This window comes from Triticum urartu, chromosome 7A, assembly GCF_056163025.1.
Source record: "Triticum urartu cultivar PI428250 chromosome 7A, HENAU_Tu73, whole genome shotgun sequence".
In the NCBI taxonomy this organism is placed as follows: Eukaryota; Viridiplantae; Streptophyta; class Magnoliopsida; order Poales; family Poaceae; genus Triticum; species Triticum urartu.
In genome coordinates, this window is record NC_141879.1 from 272,323,239 (window position 1) to 272,339,087 (window position 15,849).

General features: G+C 43.3%; 1 protein-coding gene across 2 annotated transcripts in view; it reads left to right on the forward strand.

Moving 5' to 3' along the window:
- The window catches only part of LOC125525434 (MADS-box transcription factor 51), a 42,061-nt gene extending 30,986 nt beyond the window's left edge, over positions 1-11,075 (forward strand). The window contains exons 3-6 of one of the 2 annotated variants that reach the window (XR_015611561.1): positions 9,354-9,415; positions 9,507-9,594; positions 9,736-10,461; positions 10,676-11,075. Coding sequence is in view for 1 of the 2 variants with exons in the window: in XM_048690446.2 (XP_048546403.1) it covers positions 9,354-9,415; positions 9,507-9,594; positions 9,736-9,777; positions 10,676-10,744 (261 nt within the window). In the remaining variant the exon portion in view is untranslated. The remainder of the gene's footprint in view (positions 1-9,353; positions 9,416-9,506; positions 9,595-9,735; positions 10,462-10,675) is intronic. The other variant, XM_048690446.2, reaches the window with a different exon arrangement.
- Positions 11,076-15,849: the final 4,774 nt, after the last annotated feature.

The following is a 15,849-nucleotide window of genomic DNA, read 5'->3' on the forward strand; positions in this document are numbered from 1 at the left end:
AGTTCAAACGACTCGGAAGCGCCGAGGAGAAATGTTGTGCTTGGAAGTGTGGGAGCAAACTTATAATGTTACGTTGGAATGGTTTGACAGTTATAGAATGAAAGAAACTGTGGTCCCAAACTGTTGAAATTGACTTTGCTCGGGGGCAAAGAGAAACTCATACAAAGGAATGAATAAGGTGCGAATTTTGGAGGATTGTGTCTTAGGATATGTTCTTGGAGTTAAGACCAAAGTACTTTGCTTTTCCTCTCTTCATGTTAGGGTTGTCCTACACTCAATGTGAATCTTGGATTGACTAAAAGCATGTAAAATACGTACTAAGAGCTTTATGTAGACATCAAGTTGAAAAGTTGCAGGTAGGGTTCATCAATGATCTTCCACTTATAAAAAAGCATCATACACCATAATATCACATGCTATACCAGAATAAACACAATGAAACATTAGTCTCTCAATTGTTTTGTCATAAATCAACAGAACCACTAGGGTATAATAGAGATGCACTTTCAACATGCATCGACTAGAACAATTGTACCAAATAGTTAGGAATCACAAAAGTGTAAAACAAGGTGCCACTCCCCAAATGGTGACAAGATTCCAGGTTGTAATGAAGAAACATATGGAGATCCAACCATTTCTACTATCTTTGATGAGTAGAGCATTCAGGAAAAGTTTTCATGTGAAAATTTGAATCAATGGGAATCTTAGCTTTGCAAATCCATTTAACACCAAAAGTCCCAACATTTTTATGCTCATGGGCGAACAAAGGATGATTCAGGTTATACTATGCGGCCCGCCTCAGAGGCGACTGGGCGGAGTGGGAGGGAATTGTTCTGTTTTTGTTTATGTTTGTTATCCTAGTAGAATTTTGTGTCCTGCTTATGGTGGCTAAACGAAGGCGCCCTAAAGTCATACTAATGTCCTTCCCGCCACTCCCCACTCCATTGGTGCTTCCAACAATGACGGAAGGTCCATAAAGCTTTGGTACCAGCGGATCCGATTGTATTGGGCAATTTATTTAGATGAAGTGGGTGCCAGACCACTGGTTCGAGCGACAGTGATGGCGCTCTAGCATTGATCTGAAGGATGGTGGTTGTTTGGGTGGTGACCATGACTCGATGTTCGACCTCCATTATCTGGTGGAGGGATCTAGATCTGGAAGAAGTGCTCGAATCCCTCAGTCGGCATGCTTCTATGATTCTAGTGATGACTTTGATTCCAGGATGTAGGTTCAAAGGGGCTGAAGTGTCGATGACTTACCGTCCGCCTGAAGGAAGGTTTGACCAGCTCCTAGAGGGAGCAGCAGAGACGACGACGCGCCATCTACTCATTCCTGAGGTTGAAGACGATAGATTCCTCAGGGGCTCTCTTGTAATTTTTACTATTCACACAATTGTTTCTGTAATGCTGGAATCTGAATAAATTGTGCCTTTTTCGCAAACAAAGATAACAAAGCCCCTTTCCAAGCCATCTATCAATTAGAGAGGTTTAGGCTGCTTTTGACATTGCAATGGATGATTATAATCCTGTTTTCCCAACTAGTTTTTATCTATTTTAGTGTTTGTTTAGTCTGCTTTAGCCTATCTTTTTGGCTAATTTTCTATAGTAGATGATAAAATAAGCACAACACAACACATTGGAGCAATCACAAATTGAGCCTTTCTTTTCGACGACGGGTGAATTTTATTGACTCAAAATGAAGCATCAAAGGGATACAAACACAATAAGCACACACCCGGTCTATGCATAATTACGATCCACATATCCAACACCAACACACACATACACACAAAGAGTCACGAATGCAAATGAAAAATTCATACAAGATCGAAGCTATGCCTAGGCAGATGGGAAAGAAGAAAAAGAAACTCTAAAGGGATTAAACAACGATCGACAAACTCCTACGATGCCAAGATCTGCACCAATCATCTATTCACATCACGACAATGAGAGAGGTTCTCCCGTAGCATTGCCTCCAAGAAGGGAACAACACTCAAGCATCGCCGTCACTGGATCCAACCACCAATGATGAGATCCTGGGTTTTCACTTTGAATATAAAGTCCGAGCAAACCTTAGCAATGCCTTCAACAAGGTAACGACGAGAAAACACCACCATTGCCAGGTATAACCAACTACAGTCACACCTAGGGTTTTCACCTCGAGGCTTGAGACTGGGTACTCAAGAAGCATGACCAAATTGAAATCATCATGTGTTGTCGCCACCGCTTTCTACGATACCAGCAGCTACATGCGTAGCACGGTCTCGACGTGAGGCGCTAGACCAGTATCGACCATGCCCGCAAAAACAGACAATCAAACCGCTACAAGTGCTAGGAGACACGAAAGGCTCAGTATGGCGAAGGTCATTGTCATAAATTTGAAGACGATTGGCGGGTAAGGAAGGTCACCGGCGCAGCGAAAATCCCAATCCGGAACACTCCGGCAATCGCACATTGTCCTCCTGCTCCTTCATCCTCGTCTGTGGGGCGGAATTGGTCAGCAAAACGTACTCGTCGTTGCTGGGGGATATGAAGGCCCAAGACCCTCAGACCTATTACAAGAACGTCCTAGTAGCACAGGACCACATCGCCATCCGAGCATCCGAGCGGAGGGTAGCCTTATTGGAATGCAGAAGGACACTGCTGCCTCCCCTGTACTTGTAGATGGGATCGCGACCACCGACGCCTTGCCACCGGGACTAGGATTGAAGACTACTACTCCAACGCCATCATCGTATGATTCAACTGCACTCAAGGCTCTCTTGGATACCGTTGGGGCACCGTCCAACAACAATACCCGATCGTCCGGGTGTATTGATCAAGTCAACCATGTATCATTGAGTGGGGTGCCAATCATGGAGTATGGGCCTATCATCAAAGACCTATACAAACAACACAACAAGAAGAATGGTGGCAAGCCCTTCACATTGCACCATTGCTACAAGAACTAGTTTTTTTTTCTTTTTTCGAAAAGGGGCCAGGCCCCGGCCTCTGCATCAGAATGATGCATACAACCATATTATTAATAATAAGTGAAATGTTCAACAGAAGTCCTCAGGTCTCAAAAGTAAAGAAGCTCACAAAGAGCAAAAGCAACATGACAGGATAGCCACAACTGTCAGGCAAAAATATAAGATAGGAAACTAAACACCTATCCTATTACATGACCGCCATCCAAACCGGTTGAAGATATCCCGAGCTACCATCTCCCATCGGATAGATCCAGTAACCAAACGCTCCCTGGCCTCCGTCGGAGTGAGTAGCGACCACATACGGATGAGTGTAGTGGTCCGGAAGATAACCTGCAAGAAATGAATTTTTGTTGTTCTGTTAAAAACCAAATTGTTTCTGCAGTTCCAGACTGCCCATAATAAAGCACATACTCCTACACGGATATGTCTCGCAGTTTCAGAGTCTAACCCATCTAACCACGTCCCAAATAACGTGTTGATGTTATTCGAAGGAGTAATATTAAAAGCTAGGTGCACTGTCCGCCACAATTTTTTTGCCAAGGGACATTCGAGAAAGAGGTGTTTGATGGATTCGTCCGAATCACAGAAGCTACATCTTGTAGATCCTGTCCAATTGCGTTTTGCCAAATTGTCCTTAGTTAGAATGACTTGTTTATGGCCAAACCACATAAACACTTTGATTTTTAAAGGCACTTTGACTTTCCACACATGTTTCGAACGAGGAATGGTGCTAGAGTTGATAACATCCAAATACATGGATTTAACCGAGAACTCTCCATTCTTTGTTAGTTTCCAGCTCAACTGATCGGGTTGTTGAGAAAGGTGGACCTCCATCAATCTTCCCACAAGGTGGATCCAAGCTTCCCAATGATTTCCCGCTAGAGTCCTCCTGAATTGAATATTTAGAGGATTTGACTGTAATACTGTTGCAACATAAGCTTCTCTTCGCTGCACAATATTATAGAGAGAAGGATATTGGAGTGCAAGGGGCGTTTCCCCTAGCCATGTGTCCTCCCAGAACCTCGTGGTAGTACCATTTCCAACTACAAATTTTGTCCTGTTGAAAAAGGTTGATTTCACTTTCATCGGTCCTTTCCAAAAAAGCGAATCAGTCGGCCTCACCGTCACCTGGGATAGTGTTTTGGAATGAAGGTACTTGTTCTGCAGGATTTGGGCCCACATGGCATCCGTCTCTACAGATAGCTTATACAACCACCTGCTGAGTAAACATCTGTTCTTCACCTCTAGGTTTTCAATGCCGAGACCCCTTTTGTCTTTCGGTCTACAAATGATATCCCATTTAGCGAGCCTGTATTATCGTTTTAAATCATCACTCTGCCAGAAGAAGCGCGATCTATAGAAGTCTAGCCTTTTTCGGACTCCAACTGGTACCTCAAAAAAGGACAAGAGAAACATAGGCATACTCGTAAGAACCGAATTAATGAGAATTAATCGGCCTCAGTATGACATAAGCTTGCCCTTCCAGCAGCTTAGTTTCTTTTCAAATCGATCCTCAATGCACTTCCATTCTTTGTTAGAAAGCTTGCGATGGTGAATTGGTATACCCAAATACGTGAAGGGTGAAGACCCCAATTCGCAGCCGAACAAATGTTTGTAAGCTTCTTGTTCATCTTTAGCTCTTCCAAAGCAGAACAATTCGCTTTTATGGAAGTTAATCTTTAACCCCGATAATTGTTCGAACATACATAACACAAGCTTCATGTTTCTTGCTTTTGCCAAATCATGCTCCATGAAGATGATAGTATCATCAGCGTACTGAAGGATCGACACTCCGCCATCCACTAAATGCGGAACAAGGCCACCTACTTGGCCGTCATCCTTAGCCCTTCCTATTAGGATTGTCAACATGTCGACCACTATGTTGAAAAGAATCGGTGACATCGGGTCACCTTGCCTCAGGCCCTTGTGTGTCTGAAAGTAATGACCTATGTCGTCATTCACTTTGATCCCAACACTCCCTTTTTGAGTGAAAGAATCTACCTGGTGTCTCCAGGCCTGATCGAATCCTTTCATATGCAATGCCTGCTGAAGGAATGTCCATTTTACTTTATCGTACGCTTTTTCAAAATCCACTTTGAAAACCACCCCATCAAGTTTTTTCGTGTGGATCTCATGGAGCATTTCATGCAGAACTACAACCCCTTCTAGGATGTTTCTGTCCGGCATGAAAGCAGTTTGGGAAGGTTGCACCACAGTATGCGCAGTCTGCGTAAGCCTATTAGTCCCCACCTTGGTGAAAATTTTAAAACTGACATTAAGAAGACAAATTGGCCTGAACTGTTCAATCTGCACGGCCTCTGTTTTCTTAGGAAGCAAAGTGATTGTTCCGTAGTTTAAGTGAGACAGCTGTAACTGTCCACGGAATAAATCATGGAACATCGGGAGCAAGTCTCCCTTGATAATGTGCCAGCACTTCTTATAAAACTCCGGCGGAAAACCATCCGGTCCTAGAGCTTTATTGTTCTTCATTTGTGAAATTGCCTCAAACACCTCTTTCTCCGAAAATGGGGTGGTCAGAATATCGTTCTCATCCGCAGCTAGCTGAGGGATATCCTCGGTCCTTGACTCATCCAAGGATACGAAATTATCCTCAAGAGGCCCAAACAACTGCTTATAGTAATTCGTGATGTATAATTTTAGGTTCTCCTATCCTAAAATCGTCCCCTCATCTTGCTCGAGCTGAAAGATCCTCCTCTTTCGATGCTTGCCATTCGCAATCATATGGAAGAACTGAGTGTTATCATCCCCTTGGACGATTTTGCGAACTTTAGCTCACAGTGCCCACTTCAATTCCTCCTCTCAAAACAGTTCTTTCAGTCTCATTTCCGCCTCCACTTTAGTTACCAACTCCCTGGTATCTAGAATGGAGGACTCGGCTTTTAAATCTAGGGATTGAATAAGTAGGAGCCTTTCCTTCTCGACCTTATATATCCCACTCAAATGTTTGGCCCATCCACGTAAGAACTGTCTTAGGTGCCTTATCTTATTCTGCCATCTTTCAACATTCGACCTCCCCCCTGAATCTTTAGCCCATTCTCGTGCTATCAGATCCAGGAACCCTTCTCTTTCAAACCACGCTAATTCGAAAGAAAAAGTGTTCTTGTTGCCCACATGCGTTTCTTCTCCAGAGTCAACCAGCAATGGGGTATGGTCGGAGATCGCGCGAGATAACGCTTGGACCATCACAAGGGGAAACTTCTGCTCCCATTCGACGCTAGCTAGGACACGATCCAGCTTCTCAAACGTCAGGATTTGTAACGTGTTGGCCCAAGTGAATTTTCTACCAGAAAGCTCTGTCTCTCTAAGATCCAAGCTTTCAATGATTGTATTGAACATAAACGACCATTTGCCGTCAAATTTATCATTGTTTTTTTCCTCCCGACGTCGAATAATGTTAAAATCGCCCCAACCAGAATTGGGAGGTTCTCGCTACCGCAAATACAGACTAGATCCGCCAAAATGTCTGGTTTGAGTTCAGGCTGTGCGGCGCCATATACTGCCACCAAAGCCCAATTAAACCCATCGGCCTTCAATCTGACCCGAAACTTAACCGCAAAATCACCCATAACCACATTCCGGACTTTCAACGTATCGCATTTAACCCCAAGTAAAATCCCACCGGATCTTCCTGTTGGAGGTAAGCAATGCCAATCAAAATCAACACCTCCCGATAATGTACTAAGAAACCGGGGAGTAAAATTGTCCGTTCCGGTTTCGGAGAGGGCGATAAAATCCAACTTGTGCTCTAAGATGCATCCGCTAGAAACCTTCTCTTAGCCAAGTCCTTAAGACCTCTGCTATTCCAAAAGGTTCCTTTCATATTTCATCATGAAATTTTTTAGTGGTCCGGGCCCTAGCACTTCTACGCACAACCGAAGCCGGATAAATCTTACGTTTCCACTTGCGTTTAGGCTTGTTTTGGTCCTCTACTCGGTCCTCACAACCGAGCTCATTGGACCTAACCACCGGAGCATCTGCAAGAATGGAAACTCTTGGGGAAATAGGGCACTCATCCGCCTTCGTTTCAGGAAGTGAGGGTGCAAGATCCGCACAAAAACAATCAAGTACCCTAACTCCCAACGCATCTATATCCGAATCGTTCATAGGTTTGACCACCGCTAAGTTTCGAATCATTTCTAGAGCGCGCTCCGCTTCAAGATCCAGGATATCATTAACGGATTTAGAAATTTCACTATCATTACTACCTAGTGAAACTCCCAACTGATTTGCATTATGTATAATCTCATCATTAGAAAAATGCAAAAATAGAATTGGAGGTATTGACTGACATACCAGCAGTGACTTCAATGTCATGAAGCTTGGCCGCCCGCATGGTGCACCTTAGCTGCATATCATCAACATCCGGCTGATCCTGGAGGCGGCAACTCATCCAACGACCTTCGGGCACAGGATCCGGAATCCCTCCGAAAGCGATGATCTCATCCCGCGTGGCCCCGTTCGGGGTAGGGCCTCCTGCCCGACCCCCAACAGGGCTCAACAGAGTTGAAGCCACCGGGGCGCTGCCAGGTGACGTCGCCCGAACCGGTGCAGCTCCTTCAGCCACCATCGTCTCGGGGCCCAGCGCGCCCAGCGGCGTCAGCCTGGGTCCGAAGACAGGGGATGTGGCAGAAGCCGCCCCCTCCAGCGGCGCCAAGGGAGAGGTAGGGGCGGAGGCCACCTGCCCATGCCCCCCTCCCGACCCGGCATCACCACTGGCACGCGGTACGACCGCAGCTGTGCAAGGCGTCACCGGGTGCCTCGTCTGTTGCGAAATGAATCCAGAGGAACTCTGAGACCATGCCGAAGAGGTCATGGATTACCATATCCGTCGAAGCTGATGACGAGGAGGATGAACACCCTTTCAGGAGGTAGGACGGTAATTAACAAGATTGCAAAAGAGAGGAAGAAGCATGGAGGCGTCGACGCCTACAAAGAGGAGCTTGATGCTATGATTGAGAGCAAGAAAGCATTGGCAGCCAAACGCAAAGAAAGGACGACAAAGTGGAACGAGCTCAAGTGCTTGGAGGACGAGAAGTGGAGGCCCTAGTTGGTGGCCGAAGAGAGGAAGGTGAAGGAGGAGGAGTGTAGGATTGCACTCAAGGAGGAAAGGCTTGCAAAAGATAAGAAGGCCGAAGAGAGGGTTATCATGTTCATGGACCCTAACGCGATGGATGCCACGGCAAGGAAGTATTGGGAACTCACTCGTTTAAAGATCATAGCCCAATCGGAGGCCTCTCGTGGGGGTGATGGTGGTGGCCATGGGGGTGATGGTGGTGTCTATGGAGGTGATGATGGTGGTGGCCGTGGGGGTGCTGATGTTTTCTTTGGAGATGATGAGCACGAAAGTGCTTTGAACGTTCAGCCGAAACATGCCTTTGGTAGGGCTGAATCCACGACATAAGACATGCAATGTTGTGGTGATTTTGGATCAAACTTGATCGATGTGGTGCCTTTTGGATGAACTTTGTGCATGTTTTAATTTGAATTTCTCGATGATATGAACTATATGCATGTTTATATGGTCGATTTGTTGTGTACGTTGAATTTGAATCTTTCGAATGCTTGATGAATTATTGTGCAATTCTTTGAAATGTATGTGATAAAGGCTGGAAGAATTTGTCAATTTTTTTAGAGAGTTAAATATAGGGGTTCAGCTAGGTTCCGCAACCTTTGGCGGAGCAAATTCTGAAGGAGTTAAGTATACGGAGGCATATAAGGAGTTAAGATATAAGGAATCAGCTAGAGATGCTCTTAGTGGTAAAAACACTGTTTTGTTTAGGGCCCAAATGATACTATTCTAATTCTAAGGAATGATTTTCAGACCAAAAACAGCCTCTCCCAATCATTCTCCAATAGTTAAGTTGTTGCTTGGTAGCAGATGATCATCTTCCAAAGTGAAACTAGACCCAGGTGTAAAGAAAGAAGCAGTCAATACAGATATTTGACAAGGAAGACGTCACATAAAAGTTTCTCTTTTAAGCCAAGTATCGTCTCAAGAGAATGGGCTTCCTGTTTTAATCCTAGATCCTGTTTCTAGCTTCAATTAAGCACTTGACAAAGGAAACACGACTGTAGAAATAAAAAGTGTATGATGGAGATGACATTTATCAGCGATTGAAAGCAATCTCGAAGTAAACAGCTTGCGTTCAAATTTTCGGGTTTGAATTCAATCTTTGATAGGTCCATTTTGTTGGCTAATTAGGTATATAACCAGCTGCGGTAGAGAATTAATGCTGGTAAAGTTGGTAAGCACGCATCGGAGATTTAATTCCAACCTCATACCTGTACTGTTGTAGTGGATTTGTTCATGCTTGGTTTCTGTAGCAAGTTACTAACCGGTTCTTTCGATTCTTTGGACAGCTTGATCTGAACGAGCAGTCAGTTCCAGAGTCAGTATCTGAACTAAATAGCTTCGCTCAAATGTAATTACTCATCCATCACACCTCCATACACTGATCGAGCTGTGCCTAAGATTATATATTTGGCATTACACACACTGCTGTCTAATTTCAGGGCCCTGGAACTAGATGTTAAAGAGATGAGCATGGCTGAGCTAACCCGCTTCGAGGAAATTGTTAGAGAAGCATTGGCAGCTGTTAAGGTCAGCTAGTTTTTTTATCTCCACAACATTGTAGCGTACATTTGAAGTTCACCTGCATAACGATTTCATTTGCAATGTTAATGAATGTGCATGTATATATACAAAAATGTTTGAGAGCTGCTTTTTTTTGTGTGTGTGCAGAGCATCCGTATTATGAAGGTGGCTGAGCTCACCCAAACTGAGGTTACTTCGAGAACGCTGAAGCTCCAGTATTTTCTCTAATGCAACTAAAGTTTCAGTATTGATGGATGAACATAGTAAACATAGAGTTTTTTTACGGTACATCATATACTACCTCCGGAACCGAGGAGTATTGAATCATCTCAGCCGTTAATTAGCGGGGTAGTTTTGTCAAAAAAATATTATTCCGTAATTTGTAAAATCTCTCATGGTGACCATCCTCGTCTGACCTCGTGGTTGCCATCGCCGGTCATCAACGGTGCATGTCCAACAATCGATCAGAGCCGCGACCTTCATGTGGGAGCTCTAAGTCTGTGATCGGGCATCAAATCAATCAGAAGGCCATGGAGCCGCCCCTACGGCGTCCTGGTCAGCAGCACCGTCGTTGCTGCAGATCCCTCTCGGAGGTTCGGCCGCTGCTTGTGCGTGCGTCGGCCGCGGCTGCTGGCTTGATCGCCGGAAAACAATCGCCTGCTCACATACGTACTAGTACTGCCAATCAATGTATTGTACATGGTGATTTCCTCGGCCAAAAAGACCTTCGGCATGGATCCATATGTACAATCGCCTGTGTTGCATCTCATGTCCGCCGGAAAATATTCGGCCGAACCGGTCGCTGCAGTCTCGTCAGGCAGGAGACAAAACACACGGATTTCTCAAAACATGTAGAGTTTTGGTATCTATTTTGTAAGTCTTCCAATTTTACCCCTTGAACAAAATAGACTACTGATTTTTCCTAGTAGTATTGGTGGATCTAGTCCATTGAATCACTGGAAATGGACGGGTTACATTATTTTGATGTGCCGTAAAAGGTCTCACAAACATATCAATTGTTCATTCACAGTTAGTCTTCATGCATTGGTTAAGTTACTTTATATTCTTGTTGTTCTTCTGTTCATAGGCGAGATTAAGGAGAGATCCACAGAAGAAAGGGGACAACTGGTCGGGCCAAGAGTCGGGAAAAGAGTGAGGCTGTGAGAACGTTCTGGAAGGGGAGGGTATATATACGTAGGCACAGTCTACATCTGCATCCAGACGTTCAGAACCTGCAGCCAATGTTCATGCTTGCAATAGCCGACTCGGTTTATTGCCTAAGGTTAGAATGACCTCCTCAGGAAAGAAGAAGCGGGAGCTCTGCTAGTCTGCTATATATCGCCTAAGAACACTGAGCTCAAGTATCTTGTATCAAATTCAAATATGCCGTTCTTACGATACAGCCGGGGCTCTGCTATTTATTGCCATAAGTGCAATTCAAGAATTACCATGTATTGTTCTATTGTATCGAACATTTGTTTTTGTTCCGTCCATGTACATGCCTGTACTTGCATTCGTTTGCATGAGCTCGAGTTCATATGGTGTAAATCCTGGCAAAATATTAGTAAGAAGAAATGAATTATCCGACGAAAAGTTTGGTGACCGCTATATCTTGCTTAAGTCAACATGGAAGAGGTGCCCCTATATCTTGCATTCAGCGAATCTCACTTCCGACTCGCTGAAGGGGGTGAGCGAGGTGGGCTAGCCCACGAGCGCGGGAGGCCACCGCCTGTTTTCTGTTTTTTTGTATGTTTTTTGTTTTTTCTTAAATTTTGTAATTTTGTTTATACTATACAATTTTCTTGCCTATGCTATAAAATATTATATATATAACAATATTTTACAAAAAACATTTAAAAAATGTTGATCAAGCATTTGAAAAATGTTAATCAAGCATTACAAAAATTTTGAAAAATATAAATCAAGCATTTAGAAAATTTTGAACAAATATGAGAAAAATGTTAAACAAGTATTTGAAAAAAAATATAAATCAAGCATTCGGAAAATTTTGAACAAATATTTGAAAAATGGTAAACAAGCATTTGGAAAATCATGAACAAGTGTTTGAAAAAAAAAGCATTCGGAAAATGTTGAACAAGTATTTGAAAAATGTTAATGAAGCATTTGAAAAATGTTGAATGTGCATAGAAAATGTTGATAATGTATTAAAAATTAAAATTATTTTTTTGCGGGTGAAAAATGATAAAAGTATTTAATCATGTATATAAAACTGTTAATCAAGACTTTGAAAAAATGTTGAACAAGATTTTGAATTGTTAAATAAGCATTTAGGAAATGTCGAAAATGTGTATAGAAATAATGTTGATGATGTATTAAAAAATGCTGAATTTTTTTGATCGTCTATATAAAAATGTGAATCAAGCATTTGAAAAAAAACATTGAACTAGTGTTTGAATAATGTTAATCAAGTGTTTGAAAAATGTTGAATGTGTAGAAATGTTGACATGTATTCAAAACATGCTAAATATTTTTAGTTGAAAACTCTTAATCAAGCATTTGGAAAAAGGTTTAAAAGTGTGCATAGGAAAAACGTCGACCAAGTATTCAAATAATGTTAGTCTTGTATTTGAAAAATGTTAATCAAGCATTTGAAAAATGTTAAAAATATGTATTAAGAAAATTAGATCATGTATTAAAACATGTTAAATTTGTGTAGAAAATGTTAAATGTGTATTAGAAAAATGTTGTTGACATATACAAAAAATACAGACTGAAAAACAAAAGGAAGCCAAAAAAATGAAAACCCAAAAAGAAACAAAATAAATCAAAGAAAAAATGAAAAAAATGAAGAAACGAATGCAAAAAGGAATGAGAAAAAATCAGTAAAAAACAGCTTGTTCCACCTAAAGTAGGCCGCACCCTCGGTGCCCCCATTTATTCCGCCTAAAATAGCTAATCACGAAACGAGCGGCGAGCCGAGTGGCTTGGATAGATCCCTCGGTGCCCCCATTTATTCCTAATTTTTTAGTATGTGCACAATATATGGGCCTGCCTGATACTGTTCTCAGTCGACGGAAAGAACCTTCGGTTTTGCTTAATGCGAGACATAGCTCTCGTGACATGGAAGTAGCTCTGGCACGAAAGAATCCCCTCTCCCTCCGTTTCTGTTTGGCCCGTTTTCTATGAGTTGTTCGTTGGTTTTAGTCTGGTTTTCCTCTGTTTTCCCTTTTTTGTTGTTTCATGATTTTCTTGGGTTTTGTGCTTTCTTTGTTGTTCGTTGGTCTTATTCGCTCTTTTCTCAGGTTTCATTGATTTTTTTCTTTTCTACATTTTCTTTGTTTTCTTATGTTTTCTTTGTTTCTTTCTCCATTTTCAATGTTTTTTTGTTTGTTTACTATTTTCCTTCATTTTTTTCTTTTTTGGTTTTCATTTATTTCTTCCTCGGTTTTCACCACGTTCATTCTTCTGCACTGATTTTCTTGGTCTTCATTGTTTTTCTATTTTGTTGTTTTTTTCTCTTTTTGTATAGAACATTAAATTTTTTATACCCGTTTAACAATTTTTTAATATATGAAAAAAATCATATACATCTGAAATTTTTTTCCCATACACACTTGAATATGTTTTCAAATACATGGTTAACATTTTTTGAAACGTATATTTTGATGTCAACTTTTTACATACATATTCAACATTTTTTGTATATATCATGATTTTTTACATACGTATTTAAAGTTTTCCAACTACATGATCAACATTTTTTAAAATTTTATATTTTTCTGTTTCTACCTATTTTCATACACATTGTACATTTTTTATCCATCAGGGCCATTTTATATATACATGTTTAACATTTTCTAATTATATAAATATAATTTTTTAAAGTTATATTTTTCTGCCTACTTTTTCCATAAACATTGTACACCTGCTTTATACATCAATAACATTTTTTATAGGAATATTTACATTTGTGCCCCATAACTCGAACCCACTTTTTAGATTTGCCCCTAATTTCAAAGCACGTTCAAGTTTGCCCCTTACCATTAATTGCACTTATGAGAATGCCCCTTCATGCCATTACCGTCTAGTCAAAGGGCCTTGAACATTTTCTAGGCGTTTGGTGGACATTTTTGCCCATGGAAAAAAAGAAAACAGAAATTGAAAAAGAGAGGAGAGAGGGCGCGCTTACCTTTTGGCCCAGGACGGCCCAACTAGCCTAGCCCGTTGGCTGGTCATCTCCTTCCTCTGCCGAGGCCGAGGGCATGTTACCCGCGTGCTCACCCAAGCCGCCATTCCCGTGGCGAACATCGCTGAGAAGCCCAACCACCATGTCTCCGAGCCCCGCCATCAAGCTAAGAATCACCACACCAACGATAGTGACCCCGGGTGCCCTGCAACTCCGCAACCGAAGCCATCTCCGCCGCATTTGCCAGCCAGTTGTCGTCTTCGATTCGCCGTCGTCCGAGACACCCCCCCCCCCCGCGCGCTCTCCCATACTGTCACAGAGATCCATTCACCATCGCGGATCTTCCAAAAACCTCACCGATGAGCTCCACTTTGTCTAGCCCCCTCCCCACGACGCCTCGCTCCAGCGGCCACAAACGAGGTCCAGCCGCTACCGGCCCTTGCCAGCCCCTTCTTCCACTCTGGAATACTCACGGTGATCCCCTGATTCCGGTGCACCTCTATCCCCTCTTCCCCGTGCCTTCTAGCCCCTCTACTACCAAGCTTCAAACGGCGCTGCCGCTGGTCTCGGCCATAGCCGACACTCCAGCCATCCCCGCTTGCCCTGCCACTTCCATTCGACGGGAGCGAGCCCACACACTTGTAGGACAAAATTACCCACCATTTTGGTCGCCGGACAGAGCTCCATGCCCTCTGTCGTGGCTCGCCAGCGGCTTAACGCCGGTGGTTTGATTAGGATAGTGAGCTTCCTATGACATGTGGGTCCCATTAATTAGTTTAGCCCTAATCTGTAACGCCCCGGACACACCCGCCGGTGGTCGTTACTCCTGGCAGGATCTAGACTGGCCTCACAGATCAATACTAGTCTTTTCTGTGCACTTTGTCCTCACTCGTGCGCACCCGGGAGCAACTTCCCGGTCGGTCACCCATCCTGACACTACTCCAAGCTAAGCACGCTTAACTTTGGAGTTATGTCCGAATGGGCTCCCGGAAAAGAAGGAATTCCTTATTGATATGAGTAGTCTATCATGCCTAATAAGCCAGGCCATCACATACACCCCCACTCAGAGGAATCGACGTCCTCGTCGGGCCACAGGAACGTTCCCTCTTGGCACATACGTCTGTGCATCCAGTCCAGTACATGTACCATGTAGTCTATCATGCCTAATAAGCCAGGCCATCACATACACCCCCACTCAGAGGAATCGACGTCCTCGTCGGGCCACAGGAACGTTCCCTCTTGGCACATACGTCTGTGCATCCAGTCCAGTACATGTACCATGCCGTGTGCCACGACGGGTCACAAATGTCATGAACAACATGACCGCGCACCTGTCCACAAACATCCGTGTAATCGCGAGGGTTGGCTCTGTTACCAACTTGTAACGCCCCGGACACACCTACCGGTGGTCGTTACTCTTGGCGGGATCTAGACTGGCCTCACAGATCAATACTAGTCTTTTCTGTGCACTTCGTCCTCACTCGTGCGTACCCGGGAGCAACTTCCCGGCCGGTCACCCATCCTGACACTACTCCAAGCTAAGCACGCTTAACTTTGGAGTTCTATCCGAATGAGCTCCCGGAAAAGAAGGAATTCCTTATTGATATGAGTAGTCTATCATCACTAATAAGCCATGCCATCACATACACCCCCACTCAGAGGAACCGACGTCCTCGTCGGGCCACAGGAACGTTCCCTAATCCTACCTAGTATTAACAATATGCTTATTAATAAGACTAATCCGTGGGCCCTAACAGTTAACAAAACTGCTAAGTCATTTTAGAAAAATAACTAGACACTTACATGTGGGGTCCATAGGTAAGTGAGAGAGAGTTTTTTTGCTTTTATTCTTTAGTGGGCCCACATGTAAGTGAGAGGGTAGATAGGTTTTTTATTTTTGTTCAGTGGGTCCCACTTGTAAGTGACACATGAAGAGAGGGGCAAAATTGTCCAGCAAACGCCTAGAAAATGGTCAAAGCCCTTTGACTTGACGGTAATGGCACAGAAGGGCATTCTTATAAATGCAACTAACGGCAAAGGAGCAAATTTGAGCATGCTTCGAAATTAGGGGCAAATCTGAGTAGTGGGTTCGTGTTGGGGCAGAAATTTGAGCA